This window comes from Crocodylus porosus, unplaced genomic scaffold (assembly GCF_001723895.1).
Source record: "Crocodylus porosus isolate Cpor-Errol unplaced genomic scaffold, CroPor_comp1, whole genome shotgun sequence".
NCBI classification, from domain to species: domain Eukaryota; kingdom Metazoa; phylum Chordata; order Crocodylia; family Crocodylidae; genus Crocodylus; species Crocodylus porosus.
This window is the reverse complement of record NW_017728921.1, coordinates 2,117,953-2,134,982: the sequence shown is the minus strand read 5'-3', so window position 1 is coordinate 2,134,982 and position 17,030 is coordinate 2,117,953. Positions and strand designations below refer to the sequence as shown.

Here is a 17,030-nt window from a genome sequence, read left to right as displayed (position 1 = left end):
CCCCTGATAAACTTATAGGTGGCCATCAGATCACCCCTGAGCCTACGCTTTTCCAGGCTAAAGAGTCCCATGGCTCTCAGCCTGTCATGGTGGTATAGCTGCACTGAGGACATCCCTGTTGCTGCTTTTGAGCCCTCTGTCTCCTACGCATTTGAGAGCAGCCCCAGGAGACACCATCCCATTTCCCAGATTGGTGCATACAAGTGGCAACAGGTAGGTGGCCTATGCTTGAGCATGTCCCTCCCCAAGATGCCAGGGGCATGGTGTGGGCACACCCTCAGAGCTGGATCCTCCGTTGGCACCAATCTGTACTACCTTGTGGATGTCATTGAATTGTACCCCTTAAGGTGTACATTTTATATAATATATAATATAGGTACATATACACAAACAGAGAAAATAGAATGATTTAAACAATAAATAACACTAGTATTAGTTACATGAGAGAGATGCATAATTCATAAAAGAATTATGAAGTTTAGGGAAGCCTAGAGAAGTGGAACAACTAGGCTTAGCTTAAAATGAGGCTGAGACAAGCAGTTTGCAACAAGAAGTATCTAAGGGCATCAGAAATGGGTGTAGTTATCTGGCTTAAGCTTTTTCACTTGCCAGAATTTCTTCAGGGCAAAACAAAATCGGACAGGAAGAATGGGCAATATCAAAGTTCTGAAATTGCTATTTATTGGTTTGCCCCTCTATTGAATACTAATGAATTTCTGCTAAAGTATTCCTTTTAAAAATGGATTACGGATAAAATTCCATCTGGACAGTAATGCATGTTAGTATAATCTTCTGTATCAGGGCTTTGAAGATAGAAAATTTATCTACGTGCTTTAGACATTTTATAAGGTTCATAGACCAGTGGTGTCAAACATACAGCCTGTGGGCCACATCTGGCTTGCAAAGCCTCTGTATCCAGGCTACTGTTGGGCTACTAGAAATGGGAGGCCTTGACGTGCTGCAGAATCTGGGGCCCCTTGATTCTTCTGGGCACAGCCTTCGGTGGCAATGTTGGTTTCCCACTGCCACCCCTCAGTGAACTCCCTCAAACTGGACCCCTTTCCACTGCCATGGTAGCCACTGTGGCAGCCCTTCTGCTCCGACTGGATCCAGCCTACAAGGAGCCTAGCAGTCTGAAAATGGCCTGGGGCCTCAAGTGAGTTTGACAGCCCTGTTAAAAACAGCATGCCATTCAAAGCCTCACCTGGTGTCAGTAGGCCACTTCCCGTTAAGGTGGAAGATATGGTTTCTAGTTTTTCAGGGGGGGCTTGTTAGCTGAGTTCCGAAGCACTTTTTAACAGTTCATTTTAATTGTTGCTCAGCAGATACAAGATAACGCAGTTTGTTGTATACAACTATAAGAACAGCTTTTGATAGCTTAGTACAATTATTTTTCTTGTTTGCTAACAAGCAACATAACTTTCCTTTCCTTCCACACAGGCCATCTCATTTTATATGGAAAATATGTCAACCAAATTATTGTAAATGGGACTTCATACATCATTTATGTTCTCATAAGCTTATAATGTTTAAACAGCAAGTATAAACCCTTAACACAATTTAAAGTAGTTAGAAATCAAAGCCACCTTGTTAAAGATAGTGGATATAAATATAAAAAGGCCACTCACAGTTTATACTACTGATCCTTCAACATGCAGGTTTCCCTTATGTATAATGATACTCGTATGTCTGCTTAGGTTATGTAAGTAGCTGTGAGCATGCCAGCTGATGTTAAAGGGTGAGATTGACAAGCACATACATTGCTTAGGTGCCACATGTTACCAGCTTGAAGTTTTCATTGACATGACCTTCTCTCCTCTTCACCCCAGGAATTAACTCAAGAATGTGATGAAAAAAAAGTCCAATATGACAGCTGTGCAGCAGGTTTAGAAAGCAACCGCTCCACGCTGGAACAAGTAAGATTGCTGTCAGCGTGTAGTTCCAGACTCTCTGAAACAGAGGAGTCATAATGGGATTCCTTCTCCTTTTCCTTCCTTCTTCACATGGAAGGCCCAATGCATAGAAGGTGGAAATGAGTCAATGGCTATGCATTCCCAACTCTCTCTACCTCAAGCCGTCTAAAGCATGGAGATAGCTAGACTTGTATATGGCTTCTATTTTGAATAGCATCAAAAGAACTCAGTGAACCTGGCAGTCTATCCAGTGCAGTCTAACTCCTGACTTGCAAAAATCTTGTAGTAGAAGATGTAGCTGTCAGAATCTGTGCTCAGCTATGCAGAACCTGCTAGGATAGATTTTGGGCATTTTAATGTTAATCAGTTATTTGCCAAAAGAAATCTTCAGAGGCATTTATATAACTGCATTGGCTGTTTAAATGAGTAAAGTGTCTGTGTAAGGTGTAGTTTAATTCAAGAGGAATAAGAGTATCCACAAAGTGAGTTAGTGTGGATTACCTTTACCACAATAACTGTTCTGCACTAGCTATTCCTAGCAATTTTTCCAGGTGGACAAGCCCTAACTCATGGTCTAACACAAGGTAATTCATTGTCAGTTAGTATATTTACTGCTATGACTGTAACCTCTGAATAGAGACACTTCCTAAATAGTTTCCAGACAATACACGCTTGTTCCTAGTTGTGTTTAGTACTTGGTTGTTGTTAACTGGCAATCAAGTTACTTGCTAGAACATGACTGAAAATTTATGTCCAGACAAAATGTGATCCTTCTAATTACCATTTATAGAGATCGTTAATACTGTAAAGCCTGTATCATTTTCATATTTAAGGCACCAACCATATGTAATGTTGTTTTACCATTATGCGCTGCTGCTGCAGAGCCACAAGAGTGCCTGGGTGAGAGAGCATTTAAATCATTTTGTAAATATTAACGGCTTAGAAATTTCTTCTTGTGTCCATGTGTAGGGTGAGCAAAATCTTTATGGCATTCAAAGATTTTGGCTCCAAAGTGAAGATTTTTGTTCCTAGGAAACATGATTGGGTTAAGTAACTGAATTCCCTTCATATTTTATCCATGTATATGTAGGACCTTTTCCTGCAGTCAGAGCCCTGCAAGCAGGTCTCTTCTTTAAGCACACCCCATTATACGTTACGCAGTATTCCAGTATGTCTGCTGTGGCTTTTCTGTTGTTCTCACTCAATAAAAATGATTTCATTCTTCAGGAAGTCAGAGGGCTTCGTCAAGAGTGTATTCAGGAAGAAAGTGGCTATCATTTTATTAACTGCACAAAACAGGTAAGACCACAAAAAACCCTACGTTGTTTAGGTGAAACTTCAGGCTGTCTGAAACTACTGTGTATTTCTGTTCAGAACCTAGAAGTGCAGCTTCAGCGTGCGAAAGATGAAATGAAGATGTACATCTCCCCAGATCCCCAAGAAAGAAGAAAAGCAATTAGGTAAATTATTTCTTATGTGTGGATTCAGAGAACTTTGATAAACTGAGATTTAGAGAGGACTTTTCTCATTGGCATTTTAACTGGAAAAAAGGATTTCATTCTGTATGTTTAAAAACTGCTATAATGATGTAAAAATAAGTATCTGTCTGACAGATCCTGCTCTATATCCAGTTCTTTCAAACATACCACAAGCTTTTCCCTGCGTGTTGGAGAAGGCAGGCCAGATAATAGTTTTCAACTTGTGGCTCCTGTTGGGAGGGGATTCAGAGGACCTGTGCTCTTGCCAAGCCCCATAAAGGAAGCATGGCTGAGTTGGTCAGATTCCCTTCAGGGCTTCTGCATATGGAAGCAGAAAGTGCACCACTTTTCAGAGGTAAAGTATATGCTGTCCTCAGATTCTGACTGGTTCTTGCCATCCCTCCAACTCCTTTTCTAGTGCAAGACCTTACATGGCCATGGCTACTTGAAAGGAGGAGTGCCTGTGCTCAACAGAAATTGTTCCTTGCTGCTGGTACCCTCCATCCAACTTGACACAAGTCAGCCTTATGGATAGTTTTCACCAAGAGATAGTATAATATTACTGGACACAGTCCTCCTAGGAATTGTCTTTGTTAGTGTGTTTCATTCCAGTTTAAAGGCAGAACCTCCTTCACTTTTCAATATACTTTCTTCATCTAGGAATGATGGGAAGAGGAGGAAAATGGTTATAAAAACTCTGCCCAGCATTATTTTTATATAGTTTTCAAAATGTAGTCTAATAAAAAGCCAAATCTTTTGCGGGAACATTTTGATTTTGATTAAATGGTCTTCATGAAAAGATGTGAAGATTTTGTTTCAACAGTGTCGAAACATTTTAATTCATGTCATGTAGACTTTTTTTATTAAAAGGAGAAATATATTTCTCTTTCAATTTTTTTATATTCTACATTTATTCCGTATTTTTACTCTTACACTAAAAATGGGAAAAAATGATTCAACACTACAAAACTAAACATCTGATCAATCAATGTTCTTGGGCATTTTTATTCAACAGGATGAAATGTAATATTTAATTATGATTTTAGAATGAAAAACATTTTGAAATAATAGAATTTCCCATGGAACAGAAATTTTGTTTCCAACTGGACTTAACTAAGCTTGTTTAAGGTCTTTTTTAAATAAAACTAAATTGTTTAATGGATTTACCATTTAAAATTAATTGATTTAATTACTTGAACATTAAGAATTAACATTGCATAAAGTATTGTAACTAGTTTTTTCAAAGCTGTTTGTAGCTGACATTTCTTTTCCTTGGAAATAAATTTTCTTATGTCTGAGAAATTATCTAAATTTAGCTTTAACAGTAACGTTGCCTATTTTTGGTAAAGATCCAGTTCCTATTGAAATTATGGGGAAAATGTTCTTTGAGTTTAGAAGAACAAATGCATCTAGTTTTTTAAAAAAGTTAACAATTATGATGACATCAATAAAACGCTACGCAGTGCAGTGCTGATTTGAAATCATCAGTTTTACTGGTGTCTTGCTAAGCCACCCAAGGTTTACATGAATGAGTCTGTGTGTTTATTGCTTAGCCTGTACAAAGCCATTGTCACTAGATCTTTTGTGTGAGAACTCTTCAGTGATTTCTTTATCTGTAGTTCAACGACATGACAGACTAGTGCTGGTGATCCATCATAATCTACTCTGTCAGTGCAGTAGTTCCCATATATCCTTTTGTACAGGCTGCCAAAATTCTTAAAAAAATTATCACACTGACAATATCCTGTGGGGAAAAAATAACTCTATGGCATACTGAAATACCTTGGTTAAAATAAAAAGTAAATGGGCCCATGTACTGAACTGCTTGAACTGTTGGCCATCTAAATTTCTGCTTAAAACATGTTGAAGAAAAGTAAGAAGGAAATGATGGAATGATACTGTATGGGTCCAAATACAAGGTAAAAGTATGCAACAGAAAAGCAAGACAACTTGTATGGGTTCATAACACAAGTGTCATTAGGCTGGCAAGCCACAGTCTGGCAATGACCCCTTGCCCTAGGGGAGTGGTTTCAGCACTCTCAGGCTCTGGCCATCCCTCCGTATCTCCTGCGACTTGAGCAGCACCCGGTTCAGTAACTAATTTGTTAATTGCCACACTTAATTCTTGGTGGGAGGCAGCAAGAGGAGCAAGCATTTTGTCCCACTGTTGTGCAGGGAACTGGGACAATTATGAGCTTACTTCCTTGCTCTGAAGCTGGTACAGACGAGCCTGTGCTTTGCTCCTCTGATGGGGAGGAGGAAGGAGCAAGCACTTAACTCCTCATTCAGGGTCCAGCAGGGGCAAACAGGAACTTGCTGCCTTCTGCTAGAGCCAGGCAGAGATGAGCCTATGCTTACCTCCTTGCGTAGTGACGGGGCAGGGAAGAGCAAGTGTTTATCTCCTTGTACCCTGTGGCACCCTCAGAAGCAGGGTGTTGAGAACTATGGCTATAGGTATTTGGTTTTGAGCTGTGGTCTGGACTCTATAGCCTACTGATGATCTTCAAAGAGTTCCTAAGCAACTGGCAGCTACCTTCTATGTTATGGTAAAGTATCTTTCCATCTTCAACCTGTGACCCTTTCAGTCTGTTGTCATGATCCAAAATCCACTAAAATGAATGGAGAGACTCCCAGATGACTTCCCTAAACTGTGGATCACACCCCAGGCAATAGAGTGGTCTCTGAGGAGGGCAGTGCTGCTGATCTATTTAGCTATCTCCAGTGACCTATTTGATGGCTCCATTAAGGGACAGATGAGAAGGGTACATACTTTTGTGATTATGGTCAACAATTCTGTAAACTTACATAGACATAATATTCTTCTCCCCAACTCTGTTGGGGTCTCTTGTCGTCTTAAACTGCAGGTTGTCTGGGTCATGGACCAGGGCTTACTGCATAGTTGTAGACAGTCCAGAACAGTGAGCTGGGTACTAATGGACTACAGGCATTCAGTAATAATTGTCATTTATAAATTATTTTCTCACATACAACACACACCATTTCCCCCACAATCAGACCCCCAAAATTGGGGGGCATGTATTAATCAAGGAAGCTGACTTTGTGCCCAGGATAAAAGCATCCTGCTTTCGATTCCTGCTCTGCAGTACAGCAGCTGTTGCATTACTGGTCAGGCAGCTGCTGGAGTCGGTTGACTTAATGGCTCATTGTTCCTCACTCCAGAGGTGTTAATGGTCCTGATGTTCTGCTAATCCAGTTAACCTTTTTTAGGACAGTTTTGCCATCTGCTATCTGTTCCTAGTCTCTCTTCCTGTTTCACAGCCTTGGGAGACTCTCTACTCTTTTCAAAATTTTAGATCCACCCATAGAGGTCAGTCTTCAGCACCAGCTAGGGTTTGAGCTTTAGCTGAGCAGGGAAGGGAGCATGAGTCAGCTGAACGTGGTGGAAGGAACATAAAAACCCACCCTTCCAAATGTGTACTTAATAACCCTGCCTGTCCCCATCCTAATCTCTTTATATGGTGCATCCCTTCTGTTTCCCTTTATTTTTTTAAGACAGGATGCTCCTTAGAGCAGAGCATGCAATGAATGCTGTTGTAGTCTGTCTAATATTTAATGGAATCAAGGAAATGGGATTACACAATGGAGGAATATTAAAAATGGAGCACTGTGAGTTGAGTTGCGGGCTATTGGATGTAGTGAGCAAGATATCATCTTGCTTAATTCAACTCCTGTTAAGCATGAAAGTAGAGCTACAATAGGCAAAATGATAAACATTTCATGTTGACCTCTGTGTGAGTTCAAAGACCCATCACAGTTAAATAAGTCTAGTGGAGGCTTCAGTGTCCAGATACTTACCAAAAGCTAAATATTGAGAGAGAATGAGTTTCTCAACATCCTTTTGGAGTGTGTATGTATTTCCAGTGGGCACTGGAATGTAAACAGAACTAAAATGAGCCATAAATAGAGCAGCGCTTTCCTAATGTATTGAACAAAAAATGCCTTAATTCTGACCCTTTTTATTGAACGTAAACTCTGTTCCGTGCAGTCAGGACTAAGGAATGTGAAAAGTTAATTTTGTTCTCTAAAAATAGATTTTTTTTTTTAAATTAAATTATTAAGTTGCATTCCTTCCAGCCATCATTATAAATAGTAAAGGAGAAAAAAAGATACTGTGGACAAGAGCTCTAATTTTCTAATCATTGCTTTGCAATAAGTGCATCTTTAAAAAAGGAAAAGAAAAGAAAAGGTTGCTTACAAAAAAATGTACTTTCTTGGTGCCATGTTCTCAAATGGGTGAGAAGCTTCCAGCACACCTAAAGGGAAGGAGGTGAGTTGAGGTGGCTTTCACCTCCTTTGATCTCCTGAGAATAGCTGGGAATTGTTTTGGCTTGCAGTGCAACCGGCAGTAGCTTCATGGCCGTTCTAAGTTGTGCTAGCTAAAATAATCCAGGACTGTCAGAGCATTACGTTCTCTCCTGCCCATGGGCCCAAATACCGTGCTGTAGCACAAAGGCTGCACTAGCCAGTAGATATAGGTGAAGTATCAGAAAATCAACACTGAAGGAAGCTTCAGTCCTCTTGTCTCTATTCTTGCACAAGAAGTCTTCTGGGATTTCCTGTGCAAAGTGCTTTCTGTCCTGAGCAAGTATGATGTTCTTTAGGTATATGGACTATTTTGCATTCTATCAAATAGCAAGCTGTCTGCCCCCAAGAGCACTTAATACACATGCACAGTAATGCTTGGTTTTCAGGTCTGGAGAAGTTGATATGTTGCTTCTAAATATGTCACCTAAATGTTGAATAAATAAATATGGGAAAGGTCATCACATATCAGAACATGCTAGAATGTGGTGTTGATTAGCATATAATGCTGACAGGTTTCATGTATGAAGTTTGGATACTTTGGGGAATGGTTCTGTTCACTTGCTACGGCCATAAGCCAATACTTGTTGCAATGGATGTCGAGAGTTATGCTCCTAAGTCTATATTTGGACACCTAATTATGAGGCCTGTTTTTCAAAGTGTTGACTGGCCAGCAGTTTCCATGGCAATTGGTAGGACCTAGAACAGAGATGAGCAAACTATGGCCTGTGAGCTGGATCTGGCCTGCCAGGCCATTCTATTCAGCCTGCAGGGCCCCTAAAAAATTTTTAAAAATAATATTCATCTGCCCTTGGCTGCCTGTCAGAGATGACAGGAGTCAGTGGCAGTAGGACCTAGGGGAAGTCGGTGGCAGGACCCGGCAGCCAGAGCAGCAAGGCTGGCTCAACCCTTCCCCCCAATTCCCCCTAGGCCCCCATCCTCAACCCCATCTAGAAGCATCTGGGACTGTTCCCTGCCTCCCTCTGCCAGAGAGGTAAATTCAGATAAGAAGGTGGAGGGAGGGGGGTGGAGGCAGAGGAGGACTGTGGGTGATCACCCCAGTCTGCAGGGCCAGGCCAGGCATGTGGCGCCAGAGTGGCGGGTAGGGCGTAGAGGGGAGTGGTGGCAGCGGTGGGCAGGAAAGCGGGAAATGGCTGCAGCAGATGGGAGTGAGTGGTAGTGAGCGGGTGTGCGGAGCGCATCCAAAGCTGGGTGGGAGTGCAGGGTCTGTACCAGTGCTCGGGGGCCCAGGGCAGGGTGGCAGGGGCTCTGGAACTGGGCCAGCCCCCCACTTACCCTGCTGGCACAGCCCAGTCCAGCTCCATAGAACCCCCTCCAGCCTGAGCCCTGCACTCCTGCCACCCCAGCTGGGGCCACAGTAGCATTGGCCCTGGGACACCAGCATGGGCCCCACACTTCTGCCCATTCGTTACAGCTCTCAGCATGCCTGCTTGCTGCCACTGAACCCTGCCAGCCGCAGCCATTTCCCTGCTTCTGCCGCTACTCCCCTTCACCCCCTTGCCTGCCACTCTGGCACCACATGGTTCCTGGCTGCAGTGCCGGGCTGCAGAACTCAGGAGGAGCTAGCCTGGCCCCTGTGATTATGGGCTGGCCCCTTGCAGTTCCAGCCGGGCCAGTCCAGCTCCTGCTGCATCCTGCGGTCTCGGCCGTGGTGCTGAAGTGGTTGTGGTGGTGGGGATGGGGAAATGGCAGGAGAAGGGCAGCAGTGGCAGATGGAGGGGGAAGTGTCAGTAAGTGGGAGTATGGGGCCCACGCTGGTGCCTTGGGGCCAGGAGTGGCAGGAGCCCGGAGCCTGGGCTGGCAGGGGCTCTGCCTGCCACTCACGGCGTGGGGCTATGGGCAAACCCTCCCCCTCCACACATGCCACAACCCTTCCCAACCACTGTCCCCCCATACTCACCCACACAGCCCACCTACCCACATGCTCTTTCACCCCACATATATACTCCTTTCCTACACCTATCCATCCCCCCACATACCACACACCCTCAGCCCCCCACAAACCTATACACACACCCCTATGCCCCTTGCCCCCCCAACAATATACAAGACTAAGACTTCATTTTAAGCTGTTATACAATCACCTCTATGTATGCGATGCAAACGCATGTAAATCAGGACAAAAATAATTTTTGAAATCAAATTAATGTGTGTTGTAGTAGATGTTTGATTTTTAGAATATAATTTGGTATTTTTCTGGTTCTGATGGCAAACCCCCTTACTGAATGGAGTACTTCTGGGGCACAAGGTCAAACATGGGGCCAACTACTACTCACTGTTCAGTCCTGAGTTTACTCTAGGTCCGAAACTCACATAAGTGAAAAGGCCTAGATTTGGACACTGGCAGGTTTTATGGCTGTTGGACACTGGCTGGTCTCAAAGTGCAGTCAACACTATTATGGCAAATGGTGTCAGCCCTGTGGGTAGTATTTTGGAAGGGAACAATAAAATCATACCTGCCTTGAAAGCTTGACAGTGACCTTACCTAATAGTAAATAGCCATTTTGCCACCTACACACTTACAGCTGTAAGAGGTGTCCTGAATCCTTCCATCAGAAGAGTCCCCATGGCAAAAATATTACTTCTTGCTTGCTCTTTGACTGTCTTAATGAATCGTGTTTCCCCCCCCCCCCAACTTTGATATTACATTTATTAAGTTTTGGGCTTTTTCAGGTTTTTCCAATTCGGAGTATGCATCTTCTCTGTTCATTAAAGCCAGGTGTGTAATGTAGTTATTTCTTTTATCTTCTTTAGAGAACAATACACACGAATGATCCTTGAACAAGAGAACCTCGGGAAGGTGAGGATGGGATTCTTTCTTTAATGTTGGGTGTGGAGAGGGGAAACCAAGCTGCAGTCCATACTTTTTTTTTGGTTCAACATTTAAGGCTATGGTCATCCTTTTAAAAAAAGCATATTGCAGACCACAAAGAAAATTCCATTACTGCTGGCATCAGTAACTAATCCCCTGAAAAGAGATCATGCTAGCTCTTCAGAGCTTGATTTCTTCCAGCGTATAGCATGAGCTGCTTGTAAAAGATAGTCAAACAGCTTAACACGACAGCACATTCCCTGTAAACTATTTGGATAAGAACTGAAACACAGATATAACAAATTGTGCCAGCTCAAATTTGAAGTTGTATATAAAGCAACCTGTTGAAGACCATAAATTTTAAAGCTGTCAGTCTTATCACCTTTATAAAAGGCCAACGATATCTTCCATGTAGCTGCACTAACAAAAGCTGTTGTCTGAGTTTATTCTTGTGTGAAGCTCTGGCTAGTGTGGGAGGGGAAGCCTTACCAATTCAGACAAAACCCCTGCCTTTTCCTTTCTAGCTTTCTCTTTGTGAGCAAATTTTACATGTTTGTGTCACTGCCTGTATGGATTTAATTGCAGTTTCTTTTGTAAAACTTTAATTTCCGGGTTGATAACTTCATGGGCATGGTCTGTTTATAGGCTGTGACTTGATATACAGAGTCTCAGTCCAGAAGTGATTTTTTTTTTTGGTGATAATGCATTTTCCCAAAACAAATGGGATGCCCCACAGAGAACCTGGGGACAAAGCACAGCAGACTTACAATATCAAAAAAGGGATTTTTATTAACTGATCTGAATATTAGCAATATTTGACAGCAGAACGAAATGTTCTTTCACATTGAAGTAGCTATGCAAGCTAGCATTTGTAATATAGAGCCGTTCCCAAAATCTAAAATGGTTTTGTTTGTTTATAACAGAAATTACGAGAGAAACAAAAAGCTGTGCGTGAGAGTCACGGTCCAAATATGAAGCAAGTTAAAATGTGGCGAGATGTTGAGAAGCTGATGGAGTGTAAGAGAGAATGTTTTCTAAAGCAACAAAATCAAACTTCTATTGGTCAAGTCATTCAGGAAGGAGGAGAGGACAGGCTGGTATTATGAAATCGTTTAAAATCTGGGCATTTTAAGTTGTTTTGCTGTTGATTGTTCGGTTTTTATACAGTTTCTCTATAAATGAATTGTAAATATTTTGTTTTCAGTGGAGAATCTAAGGGTAAAGTCAACCAGCATGCAAACAGCATTATTTAACAGCCAAGGAAATAGCTTACATCAGTGAGGGCCAGTCTTTTTGATAGGTTTGCCATGAATTGGCCCCAGACCAGGCCTTTCCAAGTGCCACTCTGATCCCCTGCCCTGTCTGCTGCTCTGCCTTTTGCTCTGTACTGTGTGCTCTCAACCCCCTCTACCATTGTGTTGCCTGTTGTGACACTGATCTGCCACGTGCCACAATGAGCTGCCTGTGCTGTCTGTGGCACCCATGCTGCATGTTGGTCACCCCTAACTTACATGGTATGGAGGGTGTTGAGTGAGCCTTCTGCAGTGCAGTGAATCCTATTGTAAAGCCTTATTTCTCCCATTAGGCAGGGGGCTGGGTATCTCCACAGAAAGACCAAGAGAAAAAGGAATCTCTTTCCAAGGCCATGCAAATCTGTGAGCTACTTTGCACCTGCTCTTGTGGCCCTAACACTAAAGATTTGGCACTTGCTGGGTGCATGCATGAGATATAACTGTATAATTGTGGGCCTTCTGGCTCCTGGGTGGGTGCTTTTCTTCCTCAGTCTGTTCCTGTTTATGCAGTGGGTGCTGGCAAGCATGGAACCAGAGCAGATCTGAGCTCCATGCTGTGCAAGAGCTCTACAAACCCTGTATGCTTCACCACAGCTCAGCCCTCTCCTTACCCAGATGACTTCAACTGACATTCTTCCCAGAAGTCTTTCCATTGCTACAGGGGCAGGAATGGGATTTGAGAACAATTACTGATATTCCGATCCTCCCAGTATAGGGACATCCACTGATGTAGGTACATAGGGCTTGTTAATAGTCAGGTTCAGCTACAGGGTTAACTCATGAAGAGCTGAGTTTTTATGCTTTCCTAAGTTACTTGTGGCCTATAGAGAAGCTGCTTGGAAATTTTGCTTCCTACTTGAACTAGAATTGACCTGATCTTTAATAGTGGTTTCAGTTTACCTCAGATGTAACAGCTATTTCAGCCTTCTCTGATATTTAAATGCATTTGATGGTTTCTGTATGAGTCCCTTCTATAGCTTGCATTTGCATTGGCCAGCTTTGCTGACAAAACTAAGAAGGAAAGTAAAATCCAAAGCTTAGGCAGCGAGTTTAATTTTTTTAAAAGCTTCTTCAGGTGATCAAAGTAATAGAACAGCCCTAATGAAAGGCAAGCAGGCAGCTGGGCCTTAGGTGAACAAAGCTTTTGAATGCTCAAACTCCTTTTGTGAAGGTCCTGCCTGGTTTTCCCCTTGACATTAAAGCTGTAAATGACAATGAGAGAAGAGAGTACCTAACCTTCAAATCTCACAAGCCCTAACACCTGCCAGGAGGCTGTTCACAGACCTCATATGCAGGCCTGACCCCGAGTCCACCTTTTCCTCTGTTTGCAGGGCTGCTCGAGGGGTTCTTTCTCCACAGCTGAAGCTGATCTTCTCTCTAAGAGCAGATAGAAGCAGCAAGAGGGAAAACAGCACATTTCTGTTAATTTTTACTGAGTTTGGAGGGAAGCCTGCTAAGCATCAAGTAGATTTACATAAGGTGGGGAGAGCATGTCATATTGCCACCACTGTGTTCTTCCCCAGTTGCAATGACCTGTCTGGAAGCAGCAGGACAGCCTCTAGTTTCAGGCACTAGCTTGGGACTATATCAAGCAAGGGGAAAGCTCGGCAAAATGGCAGCAGCAGGCTGTGTGCTGTTGGGAAAGCCAGCCACAGGAACGCCGTAGTTCTCCTCTTGCTAGCCCAGTCTGTAGTAGTATTTATTTACTTTACTTGCTGTAGTGCCAGAGGAGCTGAAGAACATTATAGGAGACCTGGGCCTTTAGAGGGAGGCTTGCTGAATGCTTGTTGACAGCAATGCAAAGGCACAACCATCTAAACAAGAGTTATAACAAGGGGGAGCTTGGGATGTTCTCCAGAAAAGGAGTTGTTGGGTTCCTTAGGAGTTACCAGCAGTGCTGAGGGACAGCACATGCTCCACAGCCTCAGAAGGTCACCAGACTCCCTAACTTAAGGTCACTGTATTATTCATCGAGCCATTCATGCATTGATCTGTTACCTGGCTTTTGAAATCTCCTTGTAGTGATACTGAGTCAGGCTGCAGGTAATCAGTTTTTCTCTTTGGTGTTACCCTAAAAATAGTCAGTCTCTCCTTCTCTTTAAAAACAAGTTACTGGTAATTACTCAAAGATGATATGATTGTTGCACTGATCTGATTAGTGCTCCATTATTCTTGCTATACCAAGAAAGGGCACGCGGATTACATGCTACGTCAACATCCACACAGCTTTCTTAGATGAAGCAAAAAAGCATAATTACAATAAGAAAAATATTAGGCAAACTAAAAAGCTACCACATGGTTATTTTTAGCTTTTACATAAGTGAACATTTAATAATGCAACTGTAATACATTCCCTTCCATGGCTTTTCCACCCAGTTGGTGATTTGACAGAAACATGCAAAACTCTGACTGATTCTGACAGTTAGTCCCTTCATCTTATAATTTACAAAGAGAGATTATTTTTTGCTCTAATAGTACTAAGGGTCTAGCTAGTCAACTAATGAGATTACATGTACACTTTGGAAAATCACCTGCCCCTTACTTATGAACATCCAAATAAAGCAGAAAATGTAGTCACCAATTTCTGTGCTCCTGCACTTTAAACATTTCTTCCTATTAAGATAATCAGGATTCGTAGTGGAGATGATATGGTTTATTAGACCAGCTATTTATTATCGTTGGTCTAATAAAAGGTATCATCTCTGCTATGAGTCCTGATTGCCTTTTCCTGTAGACCAATGCGGCTACAACCTGGACAGCTTCCTATTAAGATGCCATTCTTGCTAATAGCTACTCTACATGCTTTGAGTAGCTACATACAAGACAAACTCCATACTTTGTTTCAAGAAGCTAAATCTTTTCCTACCTAGAATTAGATCAGAAAATAATCTACCATAGGGCTATAACAAGTATTCCATAGCATTACGTGGTTTTGTCATAAAAATGTAACATTGGTGTAAGAGATACCCACTTTGAGAGTTACAGGCAGTTCCCAAATGGGTTGAGCAGATAAGTAGCTAGGAATATGGAAATCAGAAATGGGGATAAGAGAAAAAACATATATATGGCTTTCCACACAACCAGTCAGCCTATATACTTTTTCATTTGGATAACTCACAGCCAGCTTGTGTTGTTTTATATTAGCAGCTGCCATTTTGTTTCTCTTTGAACAGAAAAGAAATGCCCCCCAAAAGACCCAAATCTGCAAACACTGTATGCATATATCCTTACTCATGTGGCATGTTTGTAAAGTTGCTCACAAGCTTTATGGGGCTATCAGTATTAAAATGTACATTTTTCTAAAAAAGAAATGTATTTGGTGTATTCAATGTCTTGCAAAAGTGTAGCTATCAACAGGACAGTGAGAAGGATGTCTGCGAGAGCCCTGCAAACATCACTATTGTAAGGTATGGTGGTAGGGTAGGGCAGCACCTTAAAGACTGACTCATTCAGAAATACGTAAGGTTTTTGTAAGCTACAGCCTACTTCATATAATGCAGTAGAAACATTTACTTGGCAGCTCTGCAAGTAAAGAAAATGTCCTCAGACTGAGATTGCGTGGATGAATTGGAATGGGTAGGATTGTACTCACCACACAATATCTAATTGTTCTCAAATGGCTCAGGGGTTGGCAATGGGATCCAGAGCCTTTCACCTCTATAGCCTTGTTTGTGTCTGGCCCAGATCAACAGTGGCTGAAAGTTCACTACTACCTGGTGGTTGTCCTTGGCTCAGTGAGCTGTGCATGATGAGTTGGCAGTATCCGTCCAGCTCCTAAATCACCATCCTACCTGGCAGGCTCAGAGTTGAAAGGGCTGTGGAGAATGAAATAAATAGTCTGTCACCATAGACGTGTTGCTTCCAGAATAAGGTAGCCCACTAAAACAGCAGTGTGGGAATCGTGCCCTCCTGTATCGACAGCTTTGAGGCTTGTAAATCCGGCAGCTTTCTTCAGCACTGCATTTACTCAGATTTAAATAAAACCCTAAAGAACTTGTTCCATGTGTGGCCTGTGTCATTCTTCGCAATTGTTGTGTTCTGCTGAAGAAACCCTTTGAATCCTTTAGTTCCTGTCTCTAGCACAGCTGCGAGGAGGTACTGCATGGATTGGCATTGGTGGTGCCAATTCCCTGGGCTCCTGCGCAATGCTCAATATGTGATTGCTTTTAAGTTTTTTATAATCTCAAAGAAAGGGCGTCTAGACTCTTAGCATTGATCTCTACACACCCACTTTTCCTGCATGTGTACTCCCTATATTGTTGGTTCTGTGGTAGCAGTTTCCAGACTCTGAAACAATCCTAATCTTATCTTATTTTAGTGGGTGGGAAGGGCATTTTTTATAGTTATGTTGTGCTACTTTTGCTGATTTTGGTATACAAACAAAAGCAGTGTAGGCCCTTGGACTGTGATAATGTCCCCCTATTAGTAGCACTGGGGTTTGAAGAGGGGTAACATATGTTGTCAAAATCATTGAGATAAAATCAGCAATGCATTGTGGGACAAATCCTGCAGTCCTTACTCTGACAAAGTCCTCATGGACTTCAGTGGGAACTTTGCCAGGTCTACTGGATTTAGCCTTGTGTTCTCCTGGAAGAACAGCAGCAGTTAAGGGGCCAGGATCAGATTTAAAAAATACTATATTTAAAAAACAAAAATACATCTCTTTAGCTAAAATTATGGCCTCAATCCTACTTAAACCAGTTTACCGTTGGGTACTACTTAGTTTATAAAGGCATATTTAGTAAGTTTTTTCTCAGCCTGAATAATAAAAATAGGCTAGTTGGTATCACTACTGGTATCGCAGTTTATAATTGATTCTAATTAATGTCACTGTCAAGTTCCCATTCACAAATGCAGTGCAGTGTTTTTGGTTGTTTATCTTTATAAAGTTAAAATCCACTGCTTTTCTTTTTTTCATTTTATTTTGATGAGTATATTTTCATTTGTGGTTAAAAAGAATAATATATTTCACCATTTTCCAGGGTCCATTGCTCACAGGTTAGAGAATCATAGAATCACTGAGTCGGGAGGGACCTAGACAGATCATCAAGTCCGACTCCCTGCCATGGGCAGGAATGACACTGGGGGTGGCAGGGGTCATAAGACCCCAGCCAGGTGCCTATCCAGTCTCCTCTTGAAGATCTCCAAGGAAGGTGAGAGCACCACCTCTCTGGGAAGCCTATTCCAGGCT

The 17,030-nt window shown here is 42.3% G+C and overlaps 1 protein-coding gene across 2 annotated transcripts in view; it reads left to right on the top strand.

The window, feature by feature from the left end:
- The window catches only part of IFT81 (intraflagellar transport 81), a 60,165-nt gene that overhangs the window by 38,446 nt on the left and 4,689 nt on the right, over positions 1-17,030 (top strand). The window contains exons 15-19 of one of the 2 annotated variants that reach the window (XM_019538701.1): positions 1,830-1,916; positions 3,141-3,212; positions 3,288-3,373; positions 10,490-10,535; positions 11,471-11,564. In XM_019538701.1, coding sequence (XP_019394246.1) covers positions 1,830-1,916; positions 3,141-3,212; positions 3,288-3,373; positions 10,490-10,535; positions 11,471-11,564 — 385 coding nt within the window. Of the gene's footprint in view, positions 1-1,829; positions 1,917-3,140; positions 3,213-3,287; positions 3,374-10,489; positions 10,536-11,470; positions 15,838-17,030 lie in introns of those variants that run through there. The other variant, XM_019538702.1, reaches the window with a different exon arrangement.